Consider the following 18,987-nt stretch of genomic DNA (forward strand, 5'->3'; position numbering starts at 1 on the left):
TCTAAAGCAGCCCTGGTGCATTGCTGCAGTGCATCTTGTAGATGGTACACACTGCTGCCACTGTGCGTTGGAGGTGGAGGGAGTGAATGTTTGTAGATGGGGTGCCAAACAGGCTGCTTTGTCCTGGATGGTGTCGAGCTTCTTGAGTGTTGTTGGAGCTGCACCCATCCAGGCAAGTGGAGAGTATTCCATCACACTCCTGACTTGTGCTTTGTAGATGGTGGACAGGCTTTGGGGAGTCAGGAGGTGAGTTACTCGCCACAGGATTCCTAGCCTCTAGCCTCTTGGGCATAGCCCTACAGGAGCAAAGGGAGGACTGGAGACCCAGTAAAAACACATAGTAAAACCACATAAGAACATAGTTGAAACAAAGGGGCTAGTCACACAACAATGAACAGTGTGTTAAAGCATGGGGGGGGGTGCCGGGTAGAAAGGGGCCGCAGCACACAGATGGCCGAGGAATTGTAGACAGTATAGAAAAGACATACTGATGATCCCAGACACTGTCCATGCACGTACCAGATAAAGATGTCACTATGGACACCAGATATGATTAGACTCACAGTAGACAATGGGAAACTGTAAAATGTTGAACAGGTTCTCACTGAGCCAAATAAGGAATTATCATTATGTCATTATTCCAGACCCCTGAGTAAGTAAGAGGGGAAGGTCTTGGAAACAAGATTTAACCCGACTGAAACTGGGAAAGGCACGAGAACCCTGGGGAAGAACACTCAAGAAGATACCCCTGAGCCAAGGGCTCAGAGAACAGCCGCAAGTCCGAGACTGATCACCTCGTGCCTGGACGGGTAGTATACTATGCAAGTCAGTGAGAGCTTGTATTTGATGATTTAGTGTGTGCATAAAATATTGATATACCTTTCACCAATTGGACTCCGTGGATTCTTTAAGAGTTAGTGCGTAAACAAAGGGCAATTAGGGATGGGCAACAAATGCTGGCATCCCATGAAAGAATAAAAAAATTTGGATCATTACTGGCACTACTAAAAAGATTAAATCCTAATGACGTACCTAATGGGTAAATGTGTCATCAGAAAGTGACAATGTTCTACCCCTGTTCAGTAAACTGGTTGTCGGGTCAAGCTCCACTCCAAGATTTGAATACATAATTTAGTTGATGCTTTAGCGTTGTACGGAGGGACAGCTACATTGTCACGGGAGAGAATAGACATCTAATGGAGTATAGGTTACCCTGAGGTCCCATCTGCCTACTCAGGTACATCTAAAAGGTCACATGGTGCTATTCGTCCATTGGGCATGAAAGGGGCTATATAAATGCAAATTATTTATTAAACATCAAAGGACAGATTGGGTGCTCCTGTTGGCTTCAGACACCTTGTACTAGGATGAAATTCAGGAATACTTGTCACTTCTCATCAATATCTAGTCAAATCTGCTATAACTGTGTGCATGTGAATATCTGTTGAGAACAGGATTTGATTGGTGGTAATGCCATCCACCGTCAAATAGCCTGCCTACACGTGCCACTTTGACTCAACCTGAAAAATGTCTAGTGTACAAGATACAAAGGGCTACTGTCACCAATAGAACTGCACTCCTGTGCATCAAGAAGGGAGCAGGGGGCAAGAAATTGGATTAAAACATTTCTAGTATCTAGAGCAGGCACTACTTTAGGTTTAAATAACATTTATTTTAAGAGTGATTATGTAGAATTCTTGCCCACAGATCGCATGGAGTCCATAAATTATGTCAAAAAGAAATTGCTTAAAAAAAAATAGAAGGGTTTAGGCAACGAACACAAGAGTGAGATTATACTAGGTATCGTGAAGAAAGAAATTAGCACAGACTAGCTGGGCCAAATGGACTGTTTCTATGACGTAACTTTCTATGATTTAACATTCAAGCACTATGTCTACAGTGGTATTACTGAATGAATCAAATTTAGTAGGTATTTTTACCCAGTTCAGATAGAAGCTCATAGTGACTGGCACTGGTAGTGTACATCATCGTTGCATCTTGCAGAGATCTCTTTGAATGCACAGAAAACTCATCCCTCTGCGTGGAGGAAAAGAAAACACATATTACAGGAAGGAGAATGACAGTAACTGCAGTGAATTAAATGTTATTCTTGCTTGTAATGCATCTGCAGTGTTAAACACTCCCAGGTAAACTTTGGTGCCAGGCAGATGAGAGAGAAAAAGGAAAAAAAAATTGAAAGAGCTTACTTGCACAAGGATCACTGAATTAACCAAATATCTGAGGTGCGCTGCATTTTAGACACGTGGGCTGAATTTTTACAGTCCCACAAAGACTGGACTAGGAGCAAAGTTGCAAAATAACTTTTTGCTTAAGTACCTGAAGCATTCCTGCCTCTGAGCGTTCTTGTCAGAGGCAGGGCCAACGCAGCAGGGACTACCCACCTGGCAGCAGCAGGTAGCCAATTAGGCCCATTAATCAGCCAAATGGGGGAACGTTGATGTCACCACCGGGACCTTCCCAACAACAGACAGGCCGCCACTGAGCCTGGAAAACAACTGGAGGCGGCCTCTCGCCAGCAGGTCATTAACGCCTCCACTCAATCAGCCCTGCATGGACCCGCTAGGATGCAAATGCCACGGTCCCAGCCGTAAACCATCCTGTGGAGCAGCTCCCCTCCACACCGATGGCATGACAGCTGTGGCCGTGTGTGATTTTTCATTTTTCCCAGTGCTGCAGAAAGCACCTGTATTTTGAGGCATCCTCGCAGTCTCCTGCATGCCTCAGCAGCACCCACTTCTCCTTGTAAGACTGCCGCCCAGACATCGCTGCGGGCCCTCCCATCGGGCCTCCCACTTCCACGGTCCGTCCGCCGTCCTTAATTGCACACAGTTCCTGGAGGTGGCTTCTTAATTGGTTACAATCTTCCCGGAGGCAGCCAATGTCCTGCCACGGCAACTTCCGGGTTCCTGGCTTGGAATGGAGACCAACGCCTGGTGCGCGATCCAACTGGGAAAATTCAGTCCTTAAGTCACCAATTCCTGAGAAAACCTGCAGCATTTTTAAATCCAATAATTGCAAAACACATTATAGGAACACAGGTACAGAAGTAAGCCATTTAGCCAGTTCTGCCATCCAATCAGATTATGGCTGATCTGTGACCTAACTCCATATAACTGATTTTGCCCATATCCCTTGATACCTTTAATAGATTTTTGCTAGTCAATCTCATTTTTAAAAATTAACTGATCTAGCATCAATTGCCATTTGCAGAAGAGCATTCTAAACTTTGACCATCCTTTGTGTGAAGTGCTTCCCAATTTCACTCTGGTTCTAATTTTTAGACTAGATACTCTAACTAGTAGAAATTGGTTCTCCCAATCTACCCTATCTGTTCCCATAATATCTTGAAAACTTTGATCAAATCATCTCCCTAACTTTCTTATCTCCGAGGAATACAACGCTAGTTTACTTAAAACAAAAAGTGCTGGAAAAACTCAGCAAGTCTGGCAAGATCTGGGCGAGAGAAACAGAGTTAACAGCCGGAAAAAGCACTCCCTGAGAATCCTGTGTTGCCCCCTTCAGTGGGAGGGGGATGAGGTGTCGGGGGTAATGGAAGAGAGGACTAGGGTGTTGCAGAGAAAACGGTCCCTTTGGAATGTTGACAGAGAAGAGGGGCAGATGTGCTTGGTGGTGGCATCATGCTGAAGGTGGATGATCCTTTGGATATGGAGCCTGTTGGGATGGAAAGAGGACAAGGGGAACCCTATTGCAGTTCTGGGAGGGAGGAGGAGGGATGAGAGAAGTGCAGAAGATGGTTCAGACACACAGTCGAGGGCCCTATCAACCACAGTTCGGGGGAAATCCTCATTAAGGACAAAGGAAAATATAGCAGAAGTGCGTTGTGGAAGATTGCATCATCAGAACAGATGCAACAGAGACAGAGAAACTGGGAGAATGGAATGGAGTCTTTACAGGAGGCAAGGTGAGAGTAGTCGAGGTAGCTGTGGGAGTCTGTGGGCTTATAATGAATATTAGTAGACAGCCTGTCCCCAGAAATGGAGACAGTGAAGTCGAGGAAGGGAAGTGTCGGAGATGGACCATGTGAAGGTTAGAGAAGCGTGGAAATTGGAAGCAAAGTTGGTGACGTTTTCCAGTTCCGGGTGAGAGCAGGTAACGGAACTGATACGTTCATCAATGTACCAGAAAGGGAGTTGGGAGAGGGGGCCTGAGTAAGTCTGGAACAAGGAATGTTCGGCATACCCCACAAAATGACAGGCAAAGCTCGGACCCATGTGGGTACCCATAGCAACATTTTATTTGCAGTTCAATTAACCTCTTCTCATAGCTTAACCCTTGGAGCCCAAGCATCATTTTGGTACATCTATGCTGCACTTACTCTAAGGCCAATATATCTTTCCTAATTGTGGTATCAGAACTGCTCACAGTACTCCGAGTGTGATGTAAACAACCCTGGGACACTCCACTCACTGCAGCACTGATCCCTGGGATATCCCACTCAATAGATCAACCCAGCCATAGATCCCTGGGACAATCCACACGGTGCAGCTCCTCAGCAAAGATCTCCAAGATATTCCAATGAGAATATCTCCCCAGCAGTGATCGCTGGAACAATTCACTCAGTACATCTCCCTAATGTTGATCGCTGGGACACTCCACTCAATATATTTTGCCAAGAAAAGTAAGGAGGTTTCATATTCCTTAGAAAATAATAATCAAAATGCTGTAGAGGAGCAAAAGGATCTGGGAAGTACAAATAAACAAATCACTAAAAGTAGCGACACATGTTGAGAAGTCCATAAAAAAAAAGCCCTAGAGTTTATTTCTAGAGGTACAGAATTGAAAAGTAAAGCAGTTAAGCTAAACTTGTATCGAACCTTGGTCAGACCACACCTGGAGTACGGAGTATAATTCTGGTCGCCATATTATGAAGATAGAGGCACTGGAGAGGATGCAAATAAGATTTACAAGGATTATACCAGAAATAGCTATACAGTTCCTTAAGCATAGAGGACTGTAAAAGCAGCACCAGGAAAGGCGGCATACTTGGGAGGGAAGTTTCAAGACGCCAGAAACCCTGCCAGTGCTGTGGCAGCAAAAAGACCCACAGTCGCGAAAAGTGCCCTGCAAACAAAGCAGAATGCTTTCAATGCAAGAAAGTTGGCCATTTGGGAAGTTTGCAAACTTACTAATCAGACTCCGCCAACCTTTGTGTCATCCGCAAACTTACTAATCAGGAGCAGGCATTGAAACAATCAAGGAAATGCTAATTTTGCCAGATATCTTAGTGCTTTATAACCCCTCACTACCAACCGCAATTGCAGAAAACGCCTCATCTACAGGGTTGGGGGCAGTCCTTTTTCAAGAACAGCCAGATGGATGTTGTAGACAGGTTTATTGTGTGTCTCGAGCGTTGTCTGAGACTGAGATGAGGTACACAGTCATGCAGAAAAAAGCTCTCGCAGTCACGTGGGCTTGCGAAAAATTTTCTGATTATATCATTGGCTTAAAGGTCGTCACAGAGACAGACCACAAACCCCTAGTTTCCTTACTTGATGAAAAAGGAACTCACCAGAATGCCTCCAAGAATCCAGAGATTCCAGTTGAGGCTAATGAGATTCACATATAAAACGGTATATGTACAGGGCAAACTCCCAACGTCAGCAGATGCTTTGTCTAGAGCTACTGCTGACCATCCTACACAACAAAATGCACACGTGTACCACGAAATGCAGAGCATGGACTCAGTCGTCTGTGTGGTGGCCGGGAAAATCAAGAGATATAGAAGACATGATTTCTAATTGGTAGGTATGTGCAGTGCACAGACCAGACTAGAGGGAACTCCTTATCTCAACCCAACTTCCAACCAGACAATGGGAACGTCTGGGGATGGATCTATCCATGTTTAATGGGAAATCCTACCTGATTGTCATAGACAATTTTTCAAGGTGGGTCGAAATCAAACGTTTGTCTCAGTTTTCATTGTGTACAGTCATTCAAGTTTTACAGAAGATCTTAGCAAAACATGGCATTCCTGACAATTTGTGTCAGATAATGGTCCTCAATTTGCAAATGACTACTTCACACACTTTGTGGGAAACTGTGGATATGTAAAAGTTCCACTAGATATCATCAATCTAATGGTGAAGCTGAAAGAGGAGTCAGAACTATCAAAAGCACTGTTAAAGAAGATTTTCAAACAGCACTCGTAAATGACAGATCTGTTCTTTTGCAATGTGGATTAGCACCATCAGAACTGGTGATGGGAAGTAAGCTCAAAAGACAAGTTCCTATCCTACCCAAAAAATTACTTCCAAGGCTAGAAGTTCAGGATTATCAAAGTTCAAGATAGAAAAAAAGTCTTATAGTTAAAAGCTTATTGTTTTCAATAACAGGAGATATTGTACCAGGAACCTACCCAAGTTGATGGAAGGATAAAAGGTATGGATACGAGACCAAGGCAGAGAAGGAGTAATCGTCCAGAGAGATGATAATCAACAGAGATCTTATTTAGTACATACTTCAGAAGGTACATAAGAAACAGGAGAAATCTTGGCTGGAATTTTACGCTGCCCCAGCGGGTCGAATGGTGGTGTGGGGGCGGCATAAAATTAAGTGGCAGGCTTCGGGAGGCCTCACCGCCCCGATTCCACCTCCGACCAACTTTACGTTGATCCGGCAAGGGGGGGGGTGAGAGACGGCCCGCCCGATGCCAATCAAGACCCCTAAGTGGCCACTTAAGGGCCCTCGCCCGCCTCCACGGGTATTTTACCCGCAGCAAGCAGGTGTGCTGGGGACGTGAAAGGCCGTCCAGCTACAGCTGCCGGCATTTCCGCACCCCAGGGTGGGGGGGGGGGGGGGCCAGGCAATTGGGTACAGGGTGCCCGATTGAGGGCCGCCCCCACCTCCCACCCCAACCCTGGGAACCAGGACGCGCCCCCCCCCCCCAAACGACCACCCTAGCCTCACCAGGGCACGACCGATTCCCCTGGTGAGGCTGCCCAAACTTACCTTCTGTCCCGGTTCCATTGCGTCCTCCTCGGTCAGCTGAGCTGCAGTCTCAGCAGTAGCCACTGCTCCCGGTGAGGCAGGACCTCCTCCCTTAAGTGGGTGGAAGTCCCACCTCGGGCCAATTAAAGCCTGGGGATCCGTAAAATACGGGACGGATCCCCAGGCTGGGTTGGGAGCGGGATTGGTACCGACATTTACATCGGAGTCCGGCTCCCGTCCGCCCAGCGTAAAATTCTGGCCCTTATTTCTATTCAAAGATGTCAGTCAGTCATACATAAGGATGAACCAAATGTTGATCCTGAAATGCAGAAAGCACCTGATACTACAAACCTCAATGAAGGCCATCCAAGTCAAGAAGAAAAAAAAGAGTTCAGAGAAAGAGTACTGATCTCTGAGTCTGACAAGGACACGATAAGGGAGAGATGTGAAGCCACCTGACAGACTGAACCTGTGATGTCAGAGAGTCGGGGTAGTATGTAAATGTAAAGATGAGTATGGATAGACTTGGGGGGCGGGGGAAATGAGATGCTGTATGTAGCCCTCATGCCTGCAGCCATTACTTTTTGTACTTTTATGTTTTTGCATTTTACTTTTGCTTTGCTCTCAATTTTAAAAAAAGACTTGTATTAAACATGGTGAATTTTTAAAGGTTTCTTTGTAGACATTGATTTAAAACTACGTGTGATTGTGCTCTGATTAAGTCAAGTAATCAATTATGCAATCAATGGCAATCAGTAGTAATATTATTAACTATGAAATTGTTTCTCCCCCAAGAACTCCTTCCTTTTGCTTTCACACTGACCAAAGCAGGCCATGTTCGCAGCTGTTGTTGTGTCTAAACTACCATTTTTCTCTTAAAAATAACAGTAGTTTCCCATTTTTTCAACAGAAGTCAGTTCTTACCGTATTCGCTGACCCTTGAACTACAAGCCAGGACAATGGGTAGCCTTGCATATAGGGTGGTCCACTATGGTGTGGAGTCAGAAGTTGGAGTTTAATTGATGGACAATATAACCTAATTGATGGCAAGTGAGAGACACCATCAAAGAATGTATAAACAACCTGAGCAGCCTCATAGTGCCTGTGAGAAGAACTCGATAAGGACTCATGGTTGTCAGACTCCTGTTTTGAGAAAGTCTGATGGGGGCCTCGGAAAGCTGGAATGGAGCAAGAAATTGGACTTAAAAGGGGCACAACATCCTAGGGGCTGTAGCCAGAATGGACTAGTCAACCACTGAAGACTACAGAGGAAGGGACGTCAATGGAATGACTGACCAGAGTCCACCCCTGTGCAGGTTCTCCAGAGACTTGGTGATGTATGTACCAAGGGGAACTACCATTTTAGTGAGTGGTCATGAACAGACTAACTTGGGGTTATAGCAGTTGTGCTGTAAGTTTTTTTTTAGTCTTTCTATACTCTTTTCCTTCCTTTCTTTTTAATAAAGAAATCTTTCTTTCCTATTTATTATTTAATAATTACTCAATAAAATTACTATTGTAACACATTATTTGGTGTTGAGTCACTCATTCTGGTTACATCCAGAGTATGGCTCTGAACTGAAGTGAGACTTGATAAGGGACTCTCAAGCCCTACAATGTAGTATAAGGATTTGAAATGGTTAATGTCTGGGACAGTATAGGTAACACCTCCTTACTGAAGACTCAGAAATCCCTGCAAGCCAGACTAAACCAAACATATATCTCCCACCACTCCCAGTTATGTATGCCTACCTTCCCTGCAGCATTAACATCTTGTAAAAGTTACAACCTACCAGATGCAGACGGTCTCTCCTGTCTACCTGGCTTCCAGCATCAATTGATTCTACTTCTGTCCCAGAAATGCAGGAACAGTCCTTAAGAGGAAAGAAAATTATCTAGTTTCCACTAGAAATGCATCTATGCTATTCATTTCAACTATTCCACGTGGTAGCAAGTTCCATGCTCTAATCACTTTCTGGGTAAAGAAGTTTTTCCTGAATTCCTTAGATTTATTAGTGACTCATTTATGGCCTTTAGTTTTGGACTCCCACAAATGGAAACATCATCTACATATACCCCATCAAACCCCTTCATAATTTTAAAGGCCACTATTAGATTCTCTCAGCTACCTCTTTTGTAGGGAAAACAGCCACAACCTGTTTAGATTTTCCTGATATTTATAACCTCTCAGTACCAAGATCAACCTTGTAAATCATTTTTGCACTATTCTCCAGTGCCTGTATATTTGTAATATTATATTTAATATGTTAAATAGCCAAAATTGTTGACCCAAGTCTTAACAATGCCAGCCGAGTCATACTGGAGCCCTTAATTAGACCCTCAGTCATGAGCTTTGTGCTACAGAGAGGTTATAATAATAAAAAAGGACCATTAAACTGACATGACTTGAGTCATATCTCAGACTCCCCCCGCCCCCCCTCCCCCAATCACTTTATTCTTGGTCTTTCTTTACCTGAAATATTGTAAATTTGCCCACATCTTGTTTCCATTTTACTACTTTCCCCCATTTGCAGCTGATTGATTAGTTATCTTTATTCCTTTCCCTAGGTCTGTATTTCTTTCCCAACTCTTGCCCTGTATATGTTCATGCATTATATTTCATTTTGGTTTTAAACTGTCTTCTATATCTCTCCAGAGACACTGGAGAATTGTGCAAAAACAAAAATTTACAAGATTGATGTCAGAACTGAGGAGTTGTAAGTGTCAGGAAAATCTGAACAGACTGGGGCTTTTTTCCCCTGGAAAAAATGATGATATAATAAAATTCTTTCAAATTATGAAGTGGTACATTTCTTCATCTTTCCTCTTTTCTCCCACATCCCCTTTGAGTACCAAACCTTGGTGCGGTTACCATCCCAATCCCCATCAGTCTCGTTCCCACAACTTCTAAAGTCTGAGGAAGTTATTCTCATGCTAATGCAGGCAACATTTACCTTGCCTCTTTAAAATAAGAGGGAAACTGCTAGTTATTTATTGCAGTTACAGGACAGCAGTGTTCAGTGATGGTACACAGGATCTATGAGCAGTTACGGTTAGAAATTCTGACACATGAAGCAACAGGGTGGTCTTACAGACAGTTCTCTATCTCTGCCAGGCCATCACCGAGAGGAACTGATCAGAGAACAGAAGAGGAAATGCAAGCATTACCCACCCCTACTCCAGCCTCCCATATATATCCTATTGCCAGCTGCACAACACCGGCTGAGATCTGGGAGCAGGTCACAGCCTAGTCTTTCAGCCATGGATAAGGACTGGTGCGGAAAAATCAAAAGCTGCAGCACAACTAGGAAAGTATTACTATTATAAAACATTTGCCAAGAGTGTAATTTATTTCCTGTTGTGAGCTATTCATTTCCTCACTGTTGAGGAAATTTTGTACTCTACACCCTGGTAACACGATGAGCAACATGCACAACCACTGTTACCTGTTCAGGTAAACACGACTGCGGTTGTATTAATAAGGCATTTTTGTAACAAGTGTGGGATGACTTACCATAAAAGGCATGGAAGCTCCTGATACATTTGGTAACACGCATGAGCACAGCTATCCTGAAAATGAGAAGTAAATATGTGAAAGACGGTCCTCTGCTTTCTCCAGCTGCAGATCAAACACAGCCCAATATAACAAAGAACAGTACAGCACAGGAACAGGCCATTCAACCCTCCAAGCCTGCGCCGATCTTGATGCCTGCCGAAACTAACACCTTCTGCACTTCCGGGGCCCATATCCCTCCATTCCCTTCCTATTCATATATTCGTCAAGATGTCTCTTAAACATCGCTATCGTATCTGCTGCCACCACCTCCCCTGGCAGCAAGTTCCAGGCACTCACCACCCTCTGTGTAAAGAACTTGCCTCGTACATCCCCTCTAAACTTTGCCCCTCGCACCTTAAACCTATGTCCCCTAGTAACTGACTCTTCCACCCTGGGAAAAAGCTTCTGACTATCCACTCTGTCCATGCCGCTCATAACTTTGTAAACTTCTATCATGTCGCCCCTCCACCTCCGTCGTTCCAGTGAAAACAATCCGAGTTTTTCCAACCTCTCCTCATAGCTAATGCCCTCCAGACCAGGCAACATCCTGGTAAACCTCCTCTGCACCCTCTCCAAAGCCTCCACGTCCTTCTGGTAGTGTGGCGACCAGGATTGCATGCAATATTCTAAGTGTGGCCTAACTAAGGTTCTGTACAGCTGCAACACGACTTGCCAATTTTTATACTCTATGCCCCGACCGATGAAGGCAAGCATGCCGTATGCCTTTTTGACTACCTTATCCACCTGCGTTGCCACTTTCGGTGACCTGTGGACCCGTACGCTCAGATCTCTCTGCCTGTCAATACTCCTAAGGGTTCTGCCATTTACTGTATACTTCCCACCTGCATTAGACCTTCCAAAATGCATTACCTCACATTTGTCCGGATTAAACTCCATCTGCCATTTCTCCGCCCAAGTCTCCAACTGATCTATATCCTGCTGTATCCTCTGACAATCCTCATCATTATCCGCAACTCCACCAACCTTTGTCGTCTGCAAACTTACTAATCAGACCAGCTGCATTTTCCTCCAAATCATTTATATATACTACAAACAGCAAAGGTCCCAGCACTGATCCCTGCAGACCACCACTAGTCACATCCCTCCATTCAGAAAAACACCCATCCACTGATACCCTCTGTCTTCTGTGACCGAGCCAGTTCTGTATCCATCTTGCCAGCTCACCTCTGATCCCATGTGACTTCACCTTTTGCACCAGTCTGCTATGCGGGACCTTGTCAAAGGCTTTACTAAAGTCCACATAGACAACATCCACCACCCTTCCCTCATCAATCATCTTCGTCACTTCCTCAAAAAACTCAATCAAAATTAGTAAGACACGACCTCCCCTTCACAAAACCATGCTCTGTCTCGCTAATAAGTTCGTTTGTTTCCAAATGGGAGTAAATCCTGTCCCGAAGAATCCTCTCTAATAATTTCCCTACCACTGACGTAAGGCTCACCGGCCTATAATTTCCTGGATTATCCTTGCCACCCTTCTTAAACAAAGGAACAACATTGGCTATTCTCCAGTCCTCTGGGACCTCACCTGTAGCCAATGAAGATGCAAAGATTTCTGTCAAGGCCCCAGCAATTTCTTCCCTTGCCTCCCTCAGTATTCTAGGGTAGATCCCATCAGGCCCTGGGGACTTATCTACCTTAATGCTTTGCAAGACACCCAACACCTCCTCCTTTTTGATAATGAGATGACTGAGACTATCTGCACTCCCTTCCCTAGGCTTATCATCCACCAAGTCCTTCTCCTTGGTGAATACTGATGCAAAGTACTCATTTAGCACCTCGCCCATTTCCTCTGGCTCCACGCATAGATTCCCAGTTCTGTCCTTGAGTGGGCCAACCCTTTCCCTGGTTCCCCTCTTGCTCTTTATATATGTATAAAAAGCCTTGGGATTTTCCTTAATCCTGTTTGCCAATGACTTTTCATGACCCCTTTTAGCCCTCCTAACTCCTTGCTTAAGTTCCTTCCTACTGTCTTTATATTCCTCAAGTGCTTCATCTGTTCCTAGCCTTCCAGCCCTTACAAATGCTTCCTTTTTCTTTTTGACTAGGCTCACAATATCCCGTGTCATCCAAGCTTCCCGAAACTTGCCAAACTTGTCTTTCTTCCTCACAGGAACATGCTGGTCCTGGATTCTAATCAGCTGACGTTTGAAAGACTCCCACATAACGTTAGATTTTTCTGTAGTCCTCTATAAAAAATATATAAAGCTGTAATACTTTTGATCCTACATCCCTTCCGTTACTGAGTGAAACCAAACAGCCACAGCAATGGCAATAAAATGGATAAAGAAAATTGGAAAAGAAAAATAAGCCCTTATAGGTTTTAAGCAGCAGCTGGTACTAGAGTGAACTTAAAGGGCAGGTAACTCTATGGGCAAATAATATCACTATTACATAATCATCTATAAAGTACTAGAGTAATTTGTGATGTTTGTTTCTTTTTAATGGCTTACAGAGTTCTATAGAACCTCAGATATATTAATTTGTTGATGTTCGAAACACAGTAGCACAAAAGAAATGTCAATGTTTACCGTCTCTTTAGAAACCAGTCATAGATCTATGTCTCTCGCCTCCACACTCTCTAACAGAGCGAATATTAACATCCTTACACCATCCCACACCCCTGTCAATTCCATCTCCCTTTCTTGTCCAGCTTTGCAACAGAGTCTATCCTCTGTAGTTGCTAATATTGTGGGAACTCTTCAAAGTCACTGTGAACAACACAATAGCGCTAAAGAATTTCATACAGAATTTCTACTCCCCGTTATTTAGAGATACAGCACTGAAACAGGCCCTTTGGTTCACCGAGTCTGTGCCGACCAACAACCACCCAGTTATACTAACCCTACAGTAATCCCATATTCCCTACCACCTACCTACACTAGGGGCAATTTACAACAGCCAATTTACCTATCACCCACAAATCTTTGGCTGTGGGAGGAAACCGGAGCACCCGACGAAAACCCACACGGTCACAGGGGAGAACTTGCAAACTCCACACAGGCAGTACCCAGAATCGAACCCAGGTCCCTGGAGCTGTGAGGCTGCGGTGCTAACCACTGCGCCACCTCCGAATAACAATTTTAATGCAGAAAACACAGCAACAAAGATCTAAAAAAGACAAGACATGCCGAAATATAGGATGGACAGACTTGCTCTTTAAATGTACAGAGATGTTTAGCTTGATCATTAATTTCCCTATTCTCTCCTGACCAGTGCTTTTCACCCTCATTTCACCCAAAAGCCATTCTTCATAGGTATGGTTAATTTGTTTATCAACAGGTTGTTCCTGATGCTGACATTGGGGAAAGAATCAGAGATTACAGGAAACACCATCCTGTTGACCCTCTGTCAACTTTTCTACGTATATACAAGGTACTGGATAGTAGGCTTTTCTAATGCCCTCTTGACCAGCCTCTCATCTTCCATGAACTTAAGCTTATCCAAAAGTTTAATGCCCATATCATATCTGCTGGTCATCTATCACCCTTGTGCTTGCTCACCGGCCTTGGCTCGCAGTCCAGCAAAGCATCAATTTTAAAATTCTCATCCTTGTGCTTAAATTCCTCTGTAACCTCATCACTTCCCATCTCTCTAACACCTCCGGCCCTTCTAGAATTCTGTGTTCCTCCTCCTCTGACCTCTTCTTCAATCTTCACTTCCTTCAAATCACCACTGGCAGCCATTCCTTCAGTTATCTAGGCTCCAAGCTCTACAATTCCCTCCCTAAACCTCACCACCCCACTCTCTCTCCCCGTTAAGTTCCTCCTTAAAACCTTTGGCTCAGTCAATTTATGCCTGATTACACTCTGAAGCATTTTGGGACATTTTACTACATTAAACATACAACATAAATGTAAAATGTAAATGTAGCCACCGTCCAAAGGACTGTCACTGACCTCATCTCCTCTGGAGATCTTCTCTCTACAGCTTCCAACCTCATAGTCCCGCAACCCCGGACAGCCCGCTTCTATCTCCTTCCCAAAATCCACAAACGGGACTGTCCCGGCAGACCCATTGTGTCAGCCTGCTCCTGCCCAACTGAACTTATTTCTTCCTATCTAGACTCTATCTTTTCTCCGCTGGTCCAGTCTCTTCCCACCTACATCCGTGACTCTTCTGACGCCCTACGTCATTTTGACAATTTCCAGTTTCCTGGTCCCAACCGCCTCCTCTTCACTATGGACGTCCAATCGCTCTACACCTCCATCCCCCACCAGGATGGTTTGAGGGCTCTCCGCTTCTTCCTGGAACAGAGGCCCAACCAGTCCCCATCCACCACCACCCTCCTCCGCCTGGCTGAACTTGTTCTCACATTGAACAACTTCTCCTTCAACTCCACGCACTTCCTTCAAGTAAAAGGTGTCGCTATGGGTACCCGCATGGGTCCTAGTTATGCCTGTCTTTTTGTGGGATATGTCGAGCATTCTTTGTTCCAGTCCTACTCAGGCCCCCTCCCCCAACTCTTTTTCCGGTACATTGATGACTGTATCGGTGCCGTTTCCTGCTCCCGCCCCGAACTCGAAAACTTTATCAACTTTGCTTCCAATTTCCACCCTTCTCTCACCTTTACATGGTCCATCTCTGACACTTCCCTTCCCTTCCTCGACTTCTCTGTCTCCATCTCTGGGGATAGGTTGTCTACCAATATCCATTATAAGCCCACTGACTCCCACAGCTACCTCGACTACACTTCTTCACACCCTACCTCCTGTAAGGACTCCATTCCATTCTCCCAGTTTCTCCGTCTCCGACGCATCTGCTCTGATGATGCTACCTTCCATGACGGTGCTTCTGATATGACCTCCTTTTTCCTCAACCGAGGATTTCCCCCCACTGTGGTTGACAGGGCCCTCAACCGTGTCCGACCCATTCCCCGCACCTCTACCCTCACCCCTTCCCCTCCCTCCCAGAACCGTGACAGGGTTCCCCTTGTCCTCACTTTTCATCCCACCAGCCTCCATATCCAAAGGATCATCCTCCGCCATTTTCGCCACCTCCAGCGTGATGCCACTACCAGTCGCATCTTCCCCTCCCTTCCCCTGTCAGCATTCCGAAGGGATCGTTCCCTCCGCGACACCCTGGTCCACTCCTCCATTACCCCCACCACCTCGTCCCCGTCCCAGGGCACCTTCCCTTGCAATCGCAGGAGGTGTAACACCTGCCCATTTACCTCCTCTCTCCTCACTATCCCAGGCCCCAAACACTCCTTTCAGGTGAAGCAGCGATTTACTTGTACTTCTTTCAATGTAGTATACTGTATTCGCTGCTCACAGTGTAGTCTCCTCTACATTGGGGAGACCAAGCGCAGACTGGGTGACCGCTTTGCGGAACATCTCCGCTCAGTCCGCAAGCAGGACCCTGAGCTTCCGGTTGCTTGCCATTTCAACACTCCCCCCTGCTCTCATGCTCACATCTCTGTCCTGGGATTGCTGCAGTGTTCCAGTGAACATCAACGCAAGCTCGAGGAACAGCATCTCATCTACCGATTAGGCACACTACAGCCTGCCGGACTGAACATTGAGTTCAATAATTTCAGAGCATGACAGCCCCCCACTTTACTTTCATTTTTAGTCATTTTTAGTTAATTTTTCTTCCTTTTTTTTGCATTCCTTTTTACATTTTTTGCATTTATTTCATTTCATCTTAGTTTGTTCAGTTTGCTTACCCACTGTTTTTTTCAGGTTGTTTTTCTTCAGGTTTGCACTTGCTGATGTTCTATATTCAGTATATTCACACCTAATCTGTACTAATGCTTTGTCTTTCAAAACACCATTAACATATTGTTTGCCTTTGCTCTGTGACCTTTTGGTCAGCTATGTGGCCTGGTCCAATCTGCACCTTCTCCTTTGTTATCTCTTGCCCAACCCCCACCTCACTTGTTTATAATCTGTGACTTTTCTAATATTTGTCAGTTCCGAAGAAGGGTCACTGACCCGAAACGTTAACTCTGCTTCTCTTTCCACAGATGCTGCCAGACCTGCTGAGTGAATCCAGCATTTCTTGTTTTTGTTTCAGATTTCCAGCATCCGCAGTATTTTGCTTTTATTAACATAAATGTAAGTTTTTGTTGTAATAGTAATCTGGGTAAGAACCCTGGCAAACTGATTCTCCCTTCCACCCCCTACCCCTTCTTTGTCCTTGATTCTTAGTGTAGCTCACTCAGCACAGACCAAGGGTTGAACTTGCCACCTTCCTGGCTTTTATAACTCAGTACCCCACACACACACACTGATGCATTTTTCCAAAGCTACCACAAAAACCATTGTTGTCAAGCAGAAAAATAGCGATAGAAACAGGTCAAAAATCGTACACTTTGCTACAAAATAAACAGATATACAGGGCTAATTACAGAAACTACTTCCTCACATTATTTAACTTGTACTAAAAAGTGAATGTAATATTATACATAATCCTATATGTCCAGACTTTACAATTTTATGCTAATAAAGATCCAAGCTGCTGAAATTTGATCTGTTATTAAAATATAAATAAGCATTGGTGTGGTATCCATGTCAGTTAAGTGCACTTACTAAATGTACGGCATCATTTGTAAGGAATGTGAACAATATCTCGGAAACAGAGTAGTTATGCCTTTCAAAAACACACTGGATTCGTGAAAATGGAATGAACTTCTTCCAATTACTTGATTCGAAGACACTGTAAAATAATATAACAAAACACTAAACCACAGAATTCGATGGAAAATAAGCCGCCTCACTCACCCCAATTAAGTGGAGGCGGGTCATTGAAGTCAACAACTTACATCAATACAAAAAGTTGACACCTTGTATGTGTAACGAATGACTGACTACACAGGGAACGGGAGTTTTGTTTTGCAATTGTACAAAAGATGCCTACCACAGATTCTAATGATCCAAGACATTTAAAGCATAGACACCCCCACCACCCACCCCAGAAAATTTCCCTCAACACCGAGAGAGATCACTCCCTCGGATCACGCACGACTTTAAATTCCTTTCTCTATCTGACCCATGTGCCTGCCGCTCTGATACCTCAGTGACAAAAGCCCTCCTGGAGCGGCCAGAGGCCCGGCTCGAGGGACCGGGACACTCGGAGCCCAGACAGACGCCGAGCTTTCCATCCCAGCAGCCACGCTCACTTTTCACTCTTCACACGTCCTGCTCCTACTACCCACCCCATAACCCAAGCCTGTATCTCCAGCCCATCCCGTCCCTCTGCTCTCCGGCTGCTTCTCTCTCACCTGAACCAGGGAGAGACTCCGCCCCCCCCCCCCGGGCTTCTTGTAACGTCACAAAACACCCCCTCCCCAATTTACAGCAACCCACTAACATCGCCTCGTACCAAATCTCGCGAGAGCGCGGCTATCCCCCTCCCCCTCCCTATTCTCGACCAGATGCCGGCTCCAGGCGCGCGGTACTCAAAAAAGCACGAGTGGCGACCGTTATATTTCGAGCCGGGTTTAAATCTTTCTGACCGTTTACTCTCCGCTCTTCTGTTCAATCAATCTGGACGATTGTAAATCATCTAGCTGAATTTCCATAAAGTGCTCACCCCACCACTTCCTTTTTTGGGGGAAGGGACACGAACAATAAGTTCCCAAATTAGGAAAAAGTTAACATGGGAAACTTGTCAGATTATACATTTTATTCCCTGTGGCCCTAACGTAAGAAATAGGAGCTGGAATTGGCCATTTGCTTCACCATTCAACAGGATTATGGCTAATTACCCACCTCGACTCCACCTTCCTGCACTATTCCAATATCCCTTGATTCCCTTAGTATCCAAAAAAATACCAATCCCTGTCTTGAATGCACTCAATGACTAAGCATCCAGTCCCTCTGGTGACCACCAGTTGCAGAAAGCCTTCAAGCGAAGTGGCAGTTCCTCATCCCCAAGGATAGCCGGGCATGAACATAGTCACAGAAGACAGGCAGGCGGAGTGATTCATACCCCCGTTGACTATGCTCTGTCTGGACCTGTTAATGGCCACCTTGGCCAATCCCAGGAGCAGACCAATGTCACCATAGCTCAGTTGTTGCACTCCCACCTCTGCATTAGAAGGTTGTGGGTTCAAGTCCTACTCCAGAACTTGAGCGCAACAATCTAGGCTGATGTTCCAGTGAGGGAGTGCTGTACTGTCAAAGGTGTCATCTTTCAGATGAGATGTTAAACTGAGGCCCCATCTGCCCTTTCAAGTGGACATAAAAGATCCCATGGCACTATTTTGAAGAAGAGCAAGGGTGTTATCACCTATCACCTAGCCAGGTGTTTATCCCTCAATCAACATCACAAAAACATGTTATCTGATCATTATCTCATTGCTTTTTGTGGGAATTTGCTGTGTGCAAATTAGCTGCCGCATTTCCTACATTACAACAGTGATTACACTTCAAAAGTACTTCATTAGCTGTAAAGCACATTGGGACACGTGGTGATCGTGAAAGGTGCTATACAAA

At 44.9% G+C, this 18,987-nt stretch overlaps 1 protein-coding gene across 6 annotated transcripts in view; it reads right to left on the bottom strand.

Annotated features, from left to right (window-relative positions):
• The window catches only part of LOC137372289 (STE20-related kinase adapter protein beta-like), a 46,259-nt gene extending 28,455 nt beyond the window's left edge, over positions 1-17,804 (bottom strand). Inside the window, exons 1-5 of one of the 6 annotated variants that reach the window (XM_068036059.1) lie at positions 17,772-17,804; positions 17,080-17,206; positions 10,484-10,539; positions 8,763-8,843; positions 1,941-2,037 (exon numbers count right to left, since the gene is read on the bottom strand). In XM_068036059.1, coding sequence (XP_067892160.1) covers positions 1,941-2,037; positions 8,763-8,843; positions 10,484-10,495 — 190 coding nt within the window. In that variant the 5' untranslated portion in view covers positions 10,496-10,539; positions 17,080-17,206; positions 17,772-17,804. The other 5 variants (XM_068036061.1, XM_068036060.1, XM_068036062.1 and 2 more) reach the window with 5 other exon arrangements.
• Positions 17,805-18,987: the final 1,183 nt, after the last annotated feature.

Source organism: Heterodontus francisci, chromosome 7 (assembly GCF_036365525.1).
Source record: "Heterodontus francisci isolate sHetFra1 chromosome 7, sHetFra1.hap1, whole genome shotgun sequence".
Taxonomy (NCBI): domain Eukaryota; kingdom Metazoa; phylum Chordata; class Chondrichthyes; order Heterodontiformes; family Heterodontidae; genus Heterodontus; species Heterodontus francisci.